Genomic DNA, 12,386 nt, shown 5'->3' on the forward strand with positions numbered 1-12,386 from the left:
CATTCTATATCTTAACGGTGAATGGGTTTGGTGGTGGGTATTTTTTATTCATTATATATCATTCAGTAATGGGTATTGTACGTTTATGTAATGTGAACTACCACTTGCATGTCATATGTGTTATAAAATGTTATTCTCTGGTATCTATATATTTGCACTGCATTTCTCTCGTGAACTGACATTTGTAATTTCATTTAGGCCACACTTGTGTGGTCCTAAATGACCGTAAAGTTTCTTTGAATCTTTCAAAGTGTCGAATATTACACTGGTGTATGGAGGAGGGTTATTAAGCAAGTAAATATGGCTATTGTCTTTTACAGTATAGCTACAATAGTAAGCGACTCCCATGCTTTTAAACAGGTATGTAAATGGAATGGTGAATTTCTACACTTCTGTTTTTTCAACTACTATTTGGTTCGCTTGTTTGTGTGTTTTTAATAAATAAGAATTGACTTCCTTGTGCTTTCATGCTTTCATTAGTAACATTTTTTAAAGAAAGTATCTCTACCACCTTTTAATAGTTTGGATATTCAAAGTTTTTTTTTTTTTTTTTATGTGCCTGAACTCTAGGGAAATTTTGATCTTCCACACACAGAAGTTTCTTCATCATTATTTTGTTGCGTACTCCTCATGTTTATATTTTTAACCATCTCTGTACAGTCTTGAATGCTATTCATTATTGTGTATTTCACCTCTATATCACTTCTGTGCCTTCCAGGTCTGAAACTGAAAGTGATAATTTGTCATAGGTGTTACTACCCTAGTTAACATATTTTAAATATTTAAAACAAACAGATACACACACGAATGTGTAGTATATAATTTTCAAAACTGGAAAACAGTCAAAAGGTTATGCCATTGCAGTATCCATAGTAGTGGTAAAGTGGCCTGTGATAAGATCACATAAACCAGATTTTCTAGTAAAAATTATTATTTGCAAGTTAAATTGAGTACCTTTCCTGAAAGTTGTAGAATGTCCAACTCTATCCAAGACAATAAACACAATGTTATGTTAGGACTGCTGTGCACTGTATTGTGTTAATGCTGTGTGATAGTGTACTTGATATGTTGGCCGTGTTTTTTTATTTATTTATTTATTTATTTATTTTTTTTTTTAATTAATGCTTGCCTCACTGGTTATAACCTTGTTTGTGCATGTTTTCTTCCTTCATTCAAACAGATGAAGCTGTCTGTGATCTGTATTGTGTATGCCTTGGTTTCTTTTGCCAGTACTGAGGAAGGAGCAAGGTTACTGGCTTCAAAGTCACTGCTGAACAGGTATGCTGTGGAAGGACGAGACCTAACACTGCAGTACAACATCTATAATGTGGGCTCGAGGTAATTTTACTTTTGTATTCATTTTACTTTTTTGTCTGTTGTAAGAACTGGTAATGAGTTTCACTAAAAAAAAGTGGAGCAAGTAAATGTTTTTTTGCAGGGTCACATTTTTATTACTCATATGCTGTTGGGTATTATCTTCTCGAGATACCTCCACATTTTCAATATATTTAAATATATACTTTTATGTAGTTCATATATACGTGCATGTGTATGTAAGTGAATGTATACATCTTTATACGTGTGTGTAGTTGTAAGTACGTATGTGCTTGTATAGTGGGTTTTAAACGATCTGTAGTACAACGCACACTAAATGTTTATCATGCTCTTGCAAATTTGCTGAGACTGGTAAAAATAACAACAACGTGGAACTTGTACATTTTAATTTCAGAGTTCATGGTGTTATTACTCTGCAGGCTGTTAATATTTTATTTTACATTTGTTGACCGGGCTGGTCCGACTGGATATATGTCCATTTTCAGCAGAGGCCCCGGGAGAAAAGCTCCAAAAGCATACATATAATACAAATGAATAGTTTGAACATGGGAGAATTTGGAGAGTTGTGCCCAAGACTGTGACAAATTTTGGCCTGTAGATTGAGTTAGTTTGGCTTTCGTATAGTTTTGTTTGAGTATTTTCTCTTTAATCCAGTCTGTTTTCTGGGGGGCACTCAGGATGGTAATTATACCTCGAAATGGGAGGATGTTAGGTCTGGTATTGGTGTGAAATTTCAGAGAACTTTTTTGTGGGGGTGGCAAGCATATCAGGCAGTTTTGTATTCCAAGTTATTGTTATGCTGAGATATTTGCTACTTTTTTTTTTTTGCTTTAGCCAGTGCTATTTTGGGTGATTCTTATGGTGTTTGGGGTCTCTAAGGTGGAGTCATTTGAGGAGCAAGTACATGTTGTTTAGCTGTATGGAAGGAATGATTGGGTCTTCCTTTATTGTGTTATTGCAGGGAGGTGTTCTACTCTTTGCTGTGGATCTTCAAATGGTTAGAAGAAATTATGTAGTCCCAATGTGATCTGTGGTTTTGGATAAGATTGTTACAATATCTTGGCATTTAGGTGCTTGAGTTACGATCTTCTTGCCTTCATCTTCTGTCATTGCTGTCAGACCACATTTATGCATAGGTGGTTTGTGGAATTTTAATAGGGAGGCTTCAGCCCTTTTTTGTTAAATTAGACAGCATTCTTCTAAATTCACGTGGAATCAGTAAGTTTGCCTTTAGACAAATACCAGGTTTGGGTAAAAGGTGGTGGTTCCTTTGTGTGTCAAAATGCTGAAGGTTCAAATCTACATACTGTCTAACTTTGAGAGAATTTGTAACTTTTTTACACTGGCACTTGTTTTGCTCAGACTTTTAAATTCATTTCCAGTTCATTAGTCATCAGAACTTTGGTATCTCTGCCCTTTTTACTGGTTTAGCTTGGAGTAGATGTTGGGAACCTCATTATTTTTCAAGAGAATTTTGTCCTTTTGGCGTCTGGCTGGAACTAGAGTGCTGTGATTTAGCTTGAAAGGTGTAGTAAACCTAGTTTGTGGAAGGGAGGGTGGAAAATTGAACTATGCTTTCACATCATGGGTGTAATTAGGCTCGAAAGATTTCTTATATTGCTTTGTTCAGCCCGAACATGTCATTCGTTTGAAGCTGGTCCACTTGAGGCCATCCTGTGAGATGCTTTCTGTGTGGAGAATTGGGGCATCTTGGGTTCTCAATTATTTTGGAACGTGTTAAGAATGTGTGTGGATTAAACTGCTGGTGTGGGTCATTTCGGCAATGTTAAGTCCAAAGAAATAATGCCTTATAAGGGATGGTCTTGCCAATTTGGGTAGATGAGTAAGGTACAGAGTTGACGTGTAGGGTGAGAAAGTCTTCTGTTGAGTGGTGGTTGAAGAGGTCACCTGGATTAAAAACTTTCATTTCATTTTAGGCGCATTTCCCATGTGCTGTGGATAGTGAGCCTCTGCATATGGGGGGAGGAGGCAATGTGGGTACCGGCTTCTGGGGTTACCATTGTTTTACCACTGGGGTGTGGGGTAGTGATAAAGACAGAGTATCCAGCTGTCAAAGAATTGCTAAAATAAGGGAGTTGCTTCTGATGGGGCAGCTTCCTCTTGGTGAAATAATGGAGGGTATTTAGTTGACTCTCTTTGAATATTTTGTGGTTTGAGATGCAGCAGTTGTCTAGGCTGTAGTGGTTAAAGGAATTTGATTTTGGCATTTTGTCTTCGGATGCCTTTTTCTTAAGGGGTTTTCGTTCCTTTGGATGGTTGGGATTATGCCTAGCTCTTCGCTAGATTTTTCTTTGGGGAAACCTTGCATGAGATGAGGGAACATTTTCATTAAAGGACAGAATATTCTGGCTCCAAAAAGAGGTTTAGAGAATTTCTTCTTCTTCCTCAGCAGGGCCTTTAGCTATCCCTCCTGTTTTGGACATTGTGGATGATGCTTGCGCTTAATTTAAATCCTGATTCCATGCCTCACCTTCAAGCCTGATGATTTTATAGGTTCCTGACTCTCATTTATTTTATTTAAAATCCTCTGCACCCTGAAACTATTTCTGTGGTTCAAGGCTGCTGTCATACGAAAAACTTTCATTCTCCTGAGAAGGATTTCGTGTTTTAGACAGGTGGGCAAAAGGTATATACTTCTGCTACCCTTTCTGTAAGTGGGGCAGCACTAAATTGCCAGTTCTATATGTTTAAATACCAGCAATTTCTTTTGTCTGTTTTAAAGCAGTTTTGCTTCCGTACCCGCTTGTGCAGAGGATAAGGAACCTTGGTGATGTTTCGTATGCTACTGAACAGGTCAATGTTATTAGCCATATCAGGTTTTGATGCTCGATGCTTCCCGCAGGCTGCTGCCTCTGGTACTGTGATTGCATATGCCCGGCTTCAGGATCAGGAAGCTTGGCCTGAACAGGTTAAGGCTGTTATTAGATGCCCTGTTATACCAAGGTTGATAAAGTTAAAAAGATGGAAGAAAAGGCAAAGTCCATGCAGACTGTAAAAGATTTTAAGGTTCAGCCCTAGATTTTCCAGGTCTGGCCTCAAAATTGGTCCTTTCCCACATCTGACAGGCCTCAAGGAAGATATAGATCATCTGAGAGGTCGCGGGTCAAGGCCAGACCTTGTACAGATCTAGACAATGGACTGCTTCTTCACCTAGAAGGGGAGAAGACAGATCCCAATCTCAAAAGAAAACAAACTCAATGGGACTCTCAAGCTGGGCTTCAGACCCTTACCTGGAATTTCTCCTCGGAGGAAAACTGTCTCTTTTTTACAGGAATTGGACTCATATTGCCCAGGACAAATGGGTATTGATGTGATTTTAAAAAGGTTACAAGTTCCACTTTCAAGCACTCCTTTGCCAAGGACTCACGAAGTTGGCCAGATCTGCCAAAACTTCAATGGTCAGAGGCCTTAACTCAAGTGGATGCTCTTCTGGCCATGAGAGCCATAGAGCCTGTTCCACTCTTTGGAAATGGGAAAAGGATTTTATTCACAGGCTGTTTCTGGTTCCCAGAAAACAAAACTCTGGAGACCCCTATTCTGACCTTTTCTGTGTTAAACACCTTGGAAATTCCAAAGTTCAAGATGCTCACTTGCAACAGTTACTCCAATGCTCCTCTCAGGACGCTTCTGGATGGTGACATTGGACTTAGCGGAAGTTTTATTTGCATATATCCCCATCAGACAAGAACGCAGGAAATTCCTCAGGTTCAAGGCAGGTTCTGGCACCTCAATTCTTCTGTTCTGCCTTTGGTTTATCTACTGCCCAGAGTCTTCACCAAGTGCCTGGCACCAGTAGTGGCTTACTGCAGACTTCAGGGATTCCAGATTTACCTTATTTGCCGACCCACTGCCTTATTCAGGTGCAGACAGCAAAGATCTTCTGTTTCAACACCGTGACTCTGCTCAACGCTTTCTCCTCTTACTGGGACTTCTCAGAACATAAAAAGTCACATTTGATCCCTTCCTCAACAAATGGTATTTTGGGAGCCCCTGCTTAAACACAACCTTTACAAAGGGCCCACCTCACTCCAGAAAAACAAACTCAGCTGGCTTCTCACTTTCAACACCTTTGGAAACTCTATTCCCCAGCCCACTGCAAGGAAATTCCTGCAGGCTCTTGGCTACATGGTAGGCTTCCCTGCATCTCTGTTGATTCCAAAAATGCAAGGCTTTCACATGAGAAAGCTTCAATGGTATCTGAAAAGTGTATGGGTCACAGCATTATCACGATCTGGATATTCTGATTCTCTGATCCCCTGCCTCCAGAAGGAGTTCCTCTGGTGGTCCAGGGCATGCATTTTGGAAACGTAGGAAAACCTTCCTCCGTCTTCCCCCTCAACCTACTCAAATCCTGCCATCGACGCCTCGGATTATGCTTCAGGGGAGCACATTTTCTAGACAATTGCCAGCAAGGAACCTGACAAAGGACCATCTTCACTGGCACATCAATCTGGAAGGAGATGTTGGCAGGCTCTGGGGTAAAATGCCTCTTGGCCTTCAAGCACCTTTTACAACCAGGGCCTTTAAGCACTCAAGACAGACAACACCACGGTCATGCAGGTACATCATCAAGCAGGGGGATCTCATTCCTACCCCTTTGCCACCCAGACTGGCTATGAGTTTATGGGACACAGCTCTAAATTTGAATCTGCATCTCCAGGGCTCTAATTCATTCCAGGAAAACAAAATCTTTAGCAGACAGCCTGAGCAGAAACATTTCAGATCCTCAATGAATGGATGCTAGACACCAACTTGTTCAAAAGGATTACTGCAGTTTGGGATGTCCCCAGATAGATAAGTGTTTGCATCCCATCTCAATCATCAGCTGCTCTCGCCAAACCTTTTGCACCAGGTCCTTCTCACAAAACAGCATGGAGAGTGGATGCCTCTGTCTTTCAGTTGGAGAAGTCTGTCTGCATATGCCTTCCTCCTCTTCTACTACTGCCTCGGGTACTACTGAAGATAAAGCAGGTGACAAGCTTCCAAGTTCCTCATCTTGATTGCTCCAAATTGGGTTTCCTAAAAGCAGGCAGTTTTGGTATCCGACTCAAAGCTCCTGGCTCCTCGGGCCTCCTTGAACCTCTTCTTCCACTGAACCCTTCGGGCCTCTCTGTCCCAGCATCAGGGTCAGTTACGTGCATGTCCAACCTCAAGACCCTTTGCTTGGCAGCTTGGCTCTTCAAAGGAATTTGATTACCTCTCAGTCTTCCCCAAACAGTTTTGATGTTTCTTTTTTGGAAGCTAGACGCCTAGCACTAGGAAATCTATTATGCCTCTAAATGGAAGAGGTTTTTCTATTTGGATGCAGGACCGAGGTTCTGATCCTCAGTGTTCCTGATCTCTCTATTTGCTTTACCTTTCGGAGCTTTTATCTAAGGGACTTTCATTTTCTTTCCATTAAGATCTCATGCTTCCTGCTATCCTCTCCCAAGCATTTCAGTTCTGAATCCTCCTGTTTTTTCCACATCCTTTGGTGAAGCAGTTCTTGAGGGGGGCTAAGAATTTATGCACCTCCAAGGACCCTCCATTCCCTGCCTGGGATCTTAATTATGTTTTAGAAAACTTACTTTGCCTCCTTTTGAGCTCTCAGCTGTGCATCTTCAGATATTAAGTTTCTATCTTGGAAGACTGTTCTTTTGTTAGCTTTGACCTCCTGCCAGAAGGGTCTCCAGAAGTGTTTACCTAAGCTCTCATCAGGCTGTGGAACCTTACCTTATTTTTTCCATCAGGACAGTTAGGTATCCTTGAGGACCAATCCTACTTTCATGCCTAAGGTGATTTCGAATTAGTGGCCTTGAAATCAGACATTTCACCTTCCTACTTTCTTTCCAAATCCTCAAAATAAAGGGGAAAAGGATTTTGCATTCATTCGGGATGTGCACAGACAGTTAGAGATTTAATGGACAAGACTAAGGTTTTGTGAAAGTCTAACCAACTGTTTGTTTCCTTTTGCCTCCAGTTCACTTTTGAAAACCTATTTCCTAAACAAACCATTTCCAAAGTGCTGGATTAAGCTTATGGATCAGGATTTGTTACACCTCATCATGGTAAACAGTTCTGGAACCATTAGAAGTCATTCTACTAGAGCAGCTGCTACTTCTACAGATTTTCTCAGAGGAGTACCTACCAAGGATATCTTGGAAGCTGCCACTTGGAGTTTAGTGCATACTTTTTCCAAGCACTACAATCTCCCTTTGTTTTCTAAGTCTCGGGCAGGCTTTGCCTCTGCTGTCTTGCAGGGCTTCTATCTAAAGCCTCCTCCCTCTCTACACTGCTTTGGGATTCCACCCTACAGTTATGACTGCAACAGTGAAACACGAAGAACATAGTACAGTTGTGTACACCTACCATAAATGTAGATGTTCGAGTGTCTTCACTGTTGCAGTCGGGGTTTCCCTCCCTCCTATCCCCTCTTCTCTCTTTTGTGGTGTATTTGTGTTTCCTTGTTGGATTCATTTTTGATTTATTGGGGTATTCTGACATCTAGGGCAAGAAAGGCTGGAAGATGGCGCCGGCTGGGGCTATGTACCAAGGCACTGACGATCAGGATACTAGCTTATACAGCGGCGGCCGGGACCCAGACTTTGGGATTCTGGCCGACCTCGGGCTGCCTGCCGGCAGGAGCACCCTACAGTTATGACTGCAACAGTGAAGACACTCGAACATCTACATTTATGGTAGGTGTACACAACTGTACTTTTGCCTTTAGACAAATACCAGGTTTGGGTAAAAGGTGGTGGTTCCTTTGTGTGTCAAAATGCTGAAGGTTCAAATCTACATACTGTCTAACTTTGAGAGAATTTGTAACTTTTTTACACTGGCACTTGTTTTGCTCAGACTTTTAAATTCATTTCCAGTTCATTAGTCATCAGAACTTTGGTATCTCTGCCCTTTTTACTGGTTTAGCTTGGAGTAGATGTTGGGAACCTCATTATTTTTCAAGAGAATTTTGTCCTTGTGGGGTCTGGCTGGAACTAGAGTGCTGTGATTTAGCTTGAAAGGTGTAGTAAACCTAGTTTGTGGAAGGGAGGGTGGAAAATTGAACTATGCTTTCACATCATGGGTGTACTTTTGGGGCTGGCAAGAGTATTTTTATATTGCTTTGTTCAGCCCGAACATGTTGCATTGTTGAGAAGCTGGTCCACTTGAGGCCATCCTGTGAGATGCTTTCTGTGTGGAGAATTGGGGCATCTTGCAGCACAGCATTCTGCATTATATACTGTGTGTAAACAGTGTGATAGTGTGTGATTAAACTGCTGGTGTGGGTCATTTCAGCAATGTTAAGTCCAAAGAAATAATGCCTTATAAGGGATGGTCTTGCCAATTTGGGTAGATGAGTAAGGTACAGAGTTGACGTGTAGGGTGAGAAAGTCTTCTGTTGAGTGGTGGTTGAAGAGGTCACCTGGATTAAAAACTTTCATTTCATTTTAGGCGCATTTCCCATGTGCTGTGGATAGTGAGCCTCTGCATATGGGGGGAGGAGGCAATGTGGTCGTTGATGCTACTTCCTTGTACCATTGTTTTACCACTGGCGTGTGGGGTAGTGATAAAGACAGAGTATCCAGCTGTCAAAGAATTGCAAAAATAAGGGAGTTGCTTGCTGTGGGGGCAGCTTCCTCTTGGTGAAATAATGGAGGGTATTTAGTTGACTCTCTTTGAATATTTTGTGGTTTGAGATGCAGCAGTTGTCTAGGCTGTAGTGGTTAAAGGAATTTGATTTTGGCATTTTGTCTTACAGGATGCCTTGTTTTTAAAGGATGTTTTTCAGGTTGAGAGTTTGGGGGGAAAGGTTATTTTGCTGAAGGGGGTAAATCTATGCTTGGGAATACTTGTGCTAAGGTTTGTGTATAAATTTGGGGTTTTGACGTGATAGTGCTTGGGCACTGTTAGTGTGCCGTTGTTAGCTTATGTGGTACCAGTATTCATTTTGTTACTGTATATGCTTTTATGTTTGCTGCTTAAGAGGTCAGAATTGTTGTAAATAATTCCTTTTTTAATTTTTAGTTAGTTGTCCTGTTCGTGCTGCTGATTTCGCATAATTTGCTTAAGAAGGGACAGGGGGGTGGGAAGGCTAGTATTAAGCAAACTAAAGCTCTCCAGTTGGGTAAAGATGGTTTTATTTGTTGGAAGATATGGGTGCTGGAGAAAGTACACTTACCTCTCCCTTCCTATATATTCTAAGACTGTGTGTGTTTGGTAATGTGGTTTTGGAGAATGAGATCTGAAGTAGTTTACTTCATTTGGTCTTCAACCTGTGGGATACCGGATCCATATCGGATCCGAGCTGGCATGTTTACTAGCATCTGCTCCGAGCTCCTCCCGTTACCCATAATACACCTCCACTACCTTCCAACCCCCCCGATCTCATTTGCCGTGGCTAGCTGAAACATCGTGATCTCCAGAGCTCTGAGTAGTAAGTGGGTATTAGTCTTTTTTTTTTTTTTTTTCCTCTACTAATTTTAGGATAGTGATAGTGTAGGTTCTCCTTTCTCTTCCCCTCGCTTGGTGTGTCGAGTGTTCAGACTTTAGTGTTTAGCTTAGTTTTAGCGTAGTAGTGAGTGTATTTGCTTCCCCTCCCACCCTCAGTGTGTTCTGTCTGCAAGTGTGGTGTTTTTCAGTGAGAAAATATTTTTTCTTGTTTTCCCTCTGGTATTGTGGATGATAAGCCGGTGTTCAAAAGTTGCACTGAGTGTGGCCATAAGTTGTCCCCAGCAGATGGCCACACTCTTTGTGTAATGTGCTTGGGCGTGGCCCACCTTAGTATAGACTGCGTACAGGTTAAAACCGAGCATATAAAGCAATCAAGGACAGGAAGGCTAAGCTGGCCCTGAAAGACCTTCTTCCAACTTCTGATGTGGTTGCCTCATCCTCTGCTTCGGTCACAGCAGCTGCTGTTGCCGCCTCTCCTTCTTTTGCCCTTGCTTCTCCTCCCTCCCAGGCTGTGACTCGACCTCCCATTTCAAAGCCTGTGGAAGCGGAGCCGAAAAGGAGAGAGAGCCAAAACCTTGAATGGAGAAACTCAAGAGGTCTCCGGACCTCCCTTCACCTGTTAAGACCCATAGGATCTGTGACTCCCCTTGGCTCCGATCTCTGAGGTTTTCCCCGGAGCCGGAGGAGATGTGCTGTAGATCTAGGGCCTCGGTGCCCTGACCTGCTAGGTCAGAGTCCGTAGCCTCGTCAAGGTCCACTTGGTCCTTATTAGAAGTTGACATGGATAAAATGATGAGGAAGTTCATTCATACTCCGATCCAGATAGGGGTCTTGCCAACCCCCTCTTCCTCGGTGGGGGGGGGGGGCTTGCTTCCTTTTTTCAACCGATTTTCTCCTTCTCCGATCCGTCCACTGGGTTCGGAGTACTCTGATCCGAGGATGGCTTTAGTCAGGGGGTCGGCGCCGATGGTACCTGCTTCCTCAATGCCAACAGATGCATGGAGCATGTCTGATCCGACTAGCTCCAATCCGAGCTGCTCCCTGAGCCGGAGCTTGGGTGTCTGATCCGAGGGAGTGAACTTTTTTCATCGGCTCTGCCTTTGTCGGGCCAAGTTCACTCCCTCAGAGCTCCGCCTACTCCAGGCCTGGCTCTGATTCTCTCATCTGAACGGGGGAGACCGGCTTCCTTATTGGTTCCACAGGAGGTTCGTTCTACCTCTGCGTTCGATGTGGTAGAAAGGGTTCTGTATGCTGGATCAAGACCCCTGCCTATGCCCTTGGACTCCACCCTTCCCCCCTTGGCTCTTTCTATGATTCCCATCATTTTACCAGATGGACAGCCCGTGCTCGAGGAGCCCCACTGGAGATGTGCCTCACAAGCATACGTGTAAGCGGAGGCACTTGGACTCCCCAGAGTCCCTCACCGAGGATACGGACTTGGATGATGGGAAAGGTTCCCCCAGGTCATCTTCCGAGGATGTCTCCTTTGGAGACATCATGGCAATCCTTTGCTATCCGGGAGGTTGGGCTGCCCCCAAACCTTCTTCCGTGTTCCTGGAGGCTTTCGGCACAGGCCCGCTTACTTCCTGGTGTCCCCTCCTGCAGATCCCTTGGTGGACCTGGTCGCCTCGCGGGCATGGAAGGAGCCTGACATCATGGAACCAATTCCCAAAAGGCCTGACAAGATCAGTCTCCAACACGTCCATGCAACTCCTTTCTCATGCTACTGAAGGAGTGGCTAGGGCGGCTGGGTCTGGGGTGTCCATGAGGCGCAACTCACTCCTGGCTCAGACTGTCAATTCTTGGAACCTTTCAAGGCTTCCTTTGCCAATGCCCCTTATGACTGCTCTACTCTTTTTTGGTAAGACTGTCAAAGAAACTTTAGTCCAGAGTGAGAAGCACGAGAAGACACTGCCTGCCGTCGGGATCCACTTCTCGTACCCTCAAAGGTCCTTTTCCCGGACTCAGAGAGGGCAAAAGAAGATGTGGTTCCGGAAGTCACAGTATTCCCGGGACACTCGGGGCTCTTCTTCTTCCCCCAGAGGCAGAGGGGGACAGAATGGACGCCGGCCCAGAGGCAGAGGGGGTCCGAGGAACTTTGGGTCTCGAACCTTTCTCAGACAGACCCGGAGCACATCCCTGAGGGGTGGCCCGACTGCTCTACTCTGGAGGCAGTCTGGGGACGATTGTCATGTCACCTGGTGACATGGCAGTCCATGAAATCAGACCACTGGGTGCTTCAGATCATATCCAGCGGATACTCTATCCCCTTTGTGGGTCCTCCCAAACAGCTCCCGGACGTACCACCCACTCAAAGGGAGGCAGCAGCACAGGAAATTTCCAAGCTGCTAGAACGAGCCATCGAAACCATCCCCCCAGATCAGTCCGGATCGGGCTTCTACTCCAGGTTCTTTTTGGTGTCAAAACAGGGGACTTAAGGCCCATTCTGGACCTACCTACCATGAACCTGTCAGTTGCCAAAGAAAAGTTCTGGATGGTCACTCTACAGTCCATCATGCCGTACCTGCATGAGAGTGACTGGATGTGCTCGTTAGACCTCCAGGATGCTTACTGTCGCATAAAAATTCACAGAAGCTCCA

At 43.8% G+C, this 12,386-nt stretch overlaps 1 protein-coding gene across 1 annotated transcript in view; it reads left to right on the forward strand.

The window, feature by feature from the left end:
- The first annotated feature begins 1,177 nt into the window (after nucleotides 1-1,177).
- Nucleotides 1,178-12,386, forward strand: part of SSR2 (signal sequence receptor subunit 2) — a 265,636-nt gene continuing 254,427 nt past the window's right edge. Inside the window, exon 1 of the mRNA XM_044079824.1 lies at nucleotides 1,178-1,338. Coding sequence (XP_043935759.1) covers nucleotides 1,181-1,338 — 158 coding nt within the window. The 5' untranslated portion in view covers nucleotides 1,178-1,180. The remainder of the gene's footprint in view (nucleotides 1,339-12,386) is intronic.

This window comes from Protopterus annectens, chromosome 8.part0 (genome assembly GCF_019279795.1).
Source record: "Protopterus annectens isolate FY-2018-M chromosome 8.part0, PAN1.0, whole genome shotgun sequence".
NCBI lineage: Eukaryota > Metazoa > Chordata > Ceratodontiformes > Protopteridae > Protopterus > Protopterus annectens.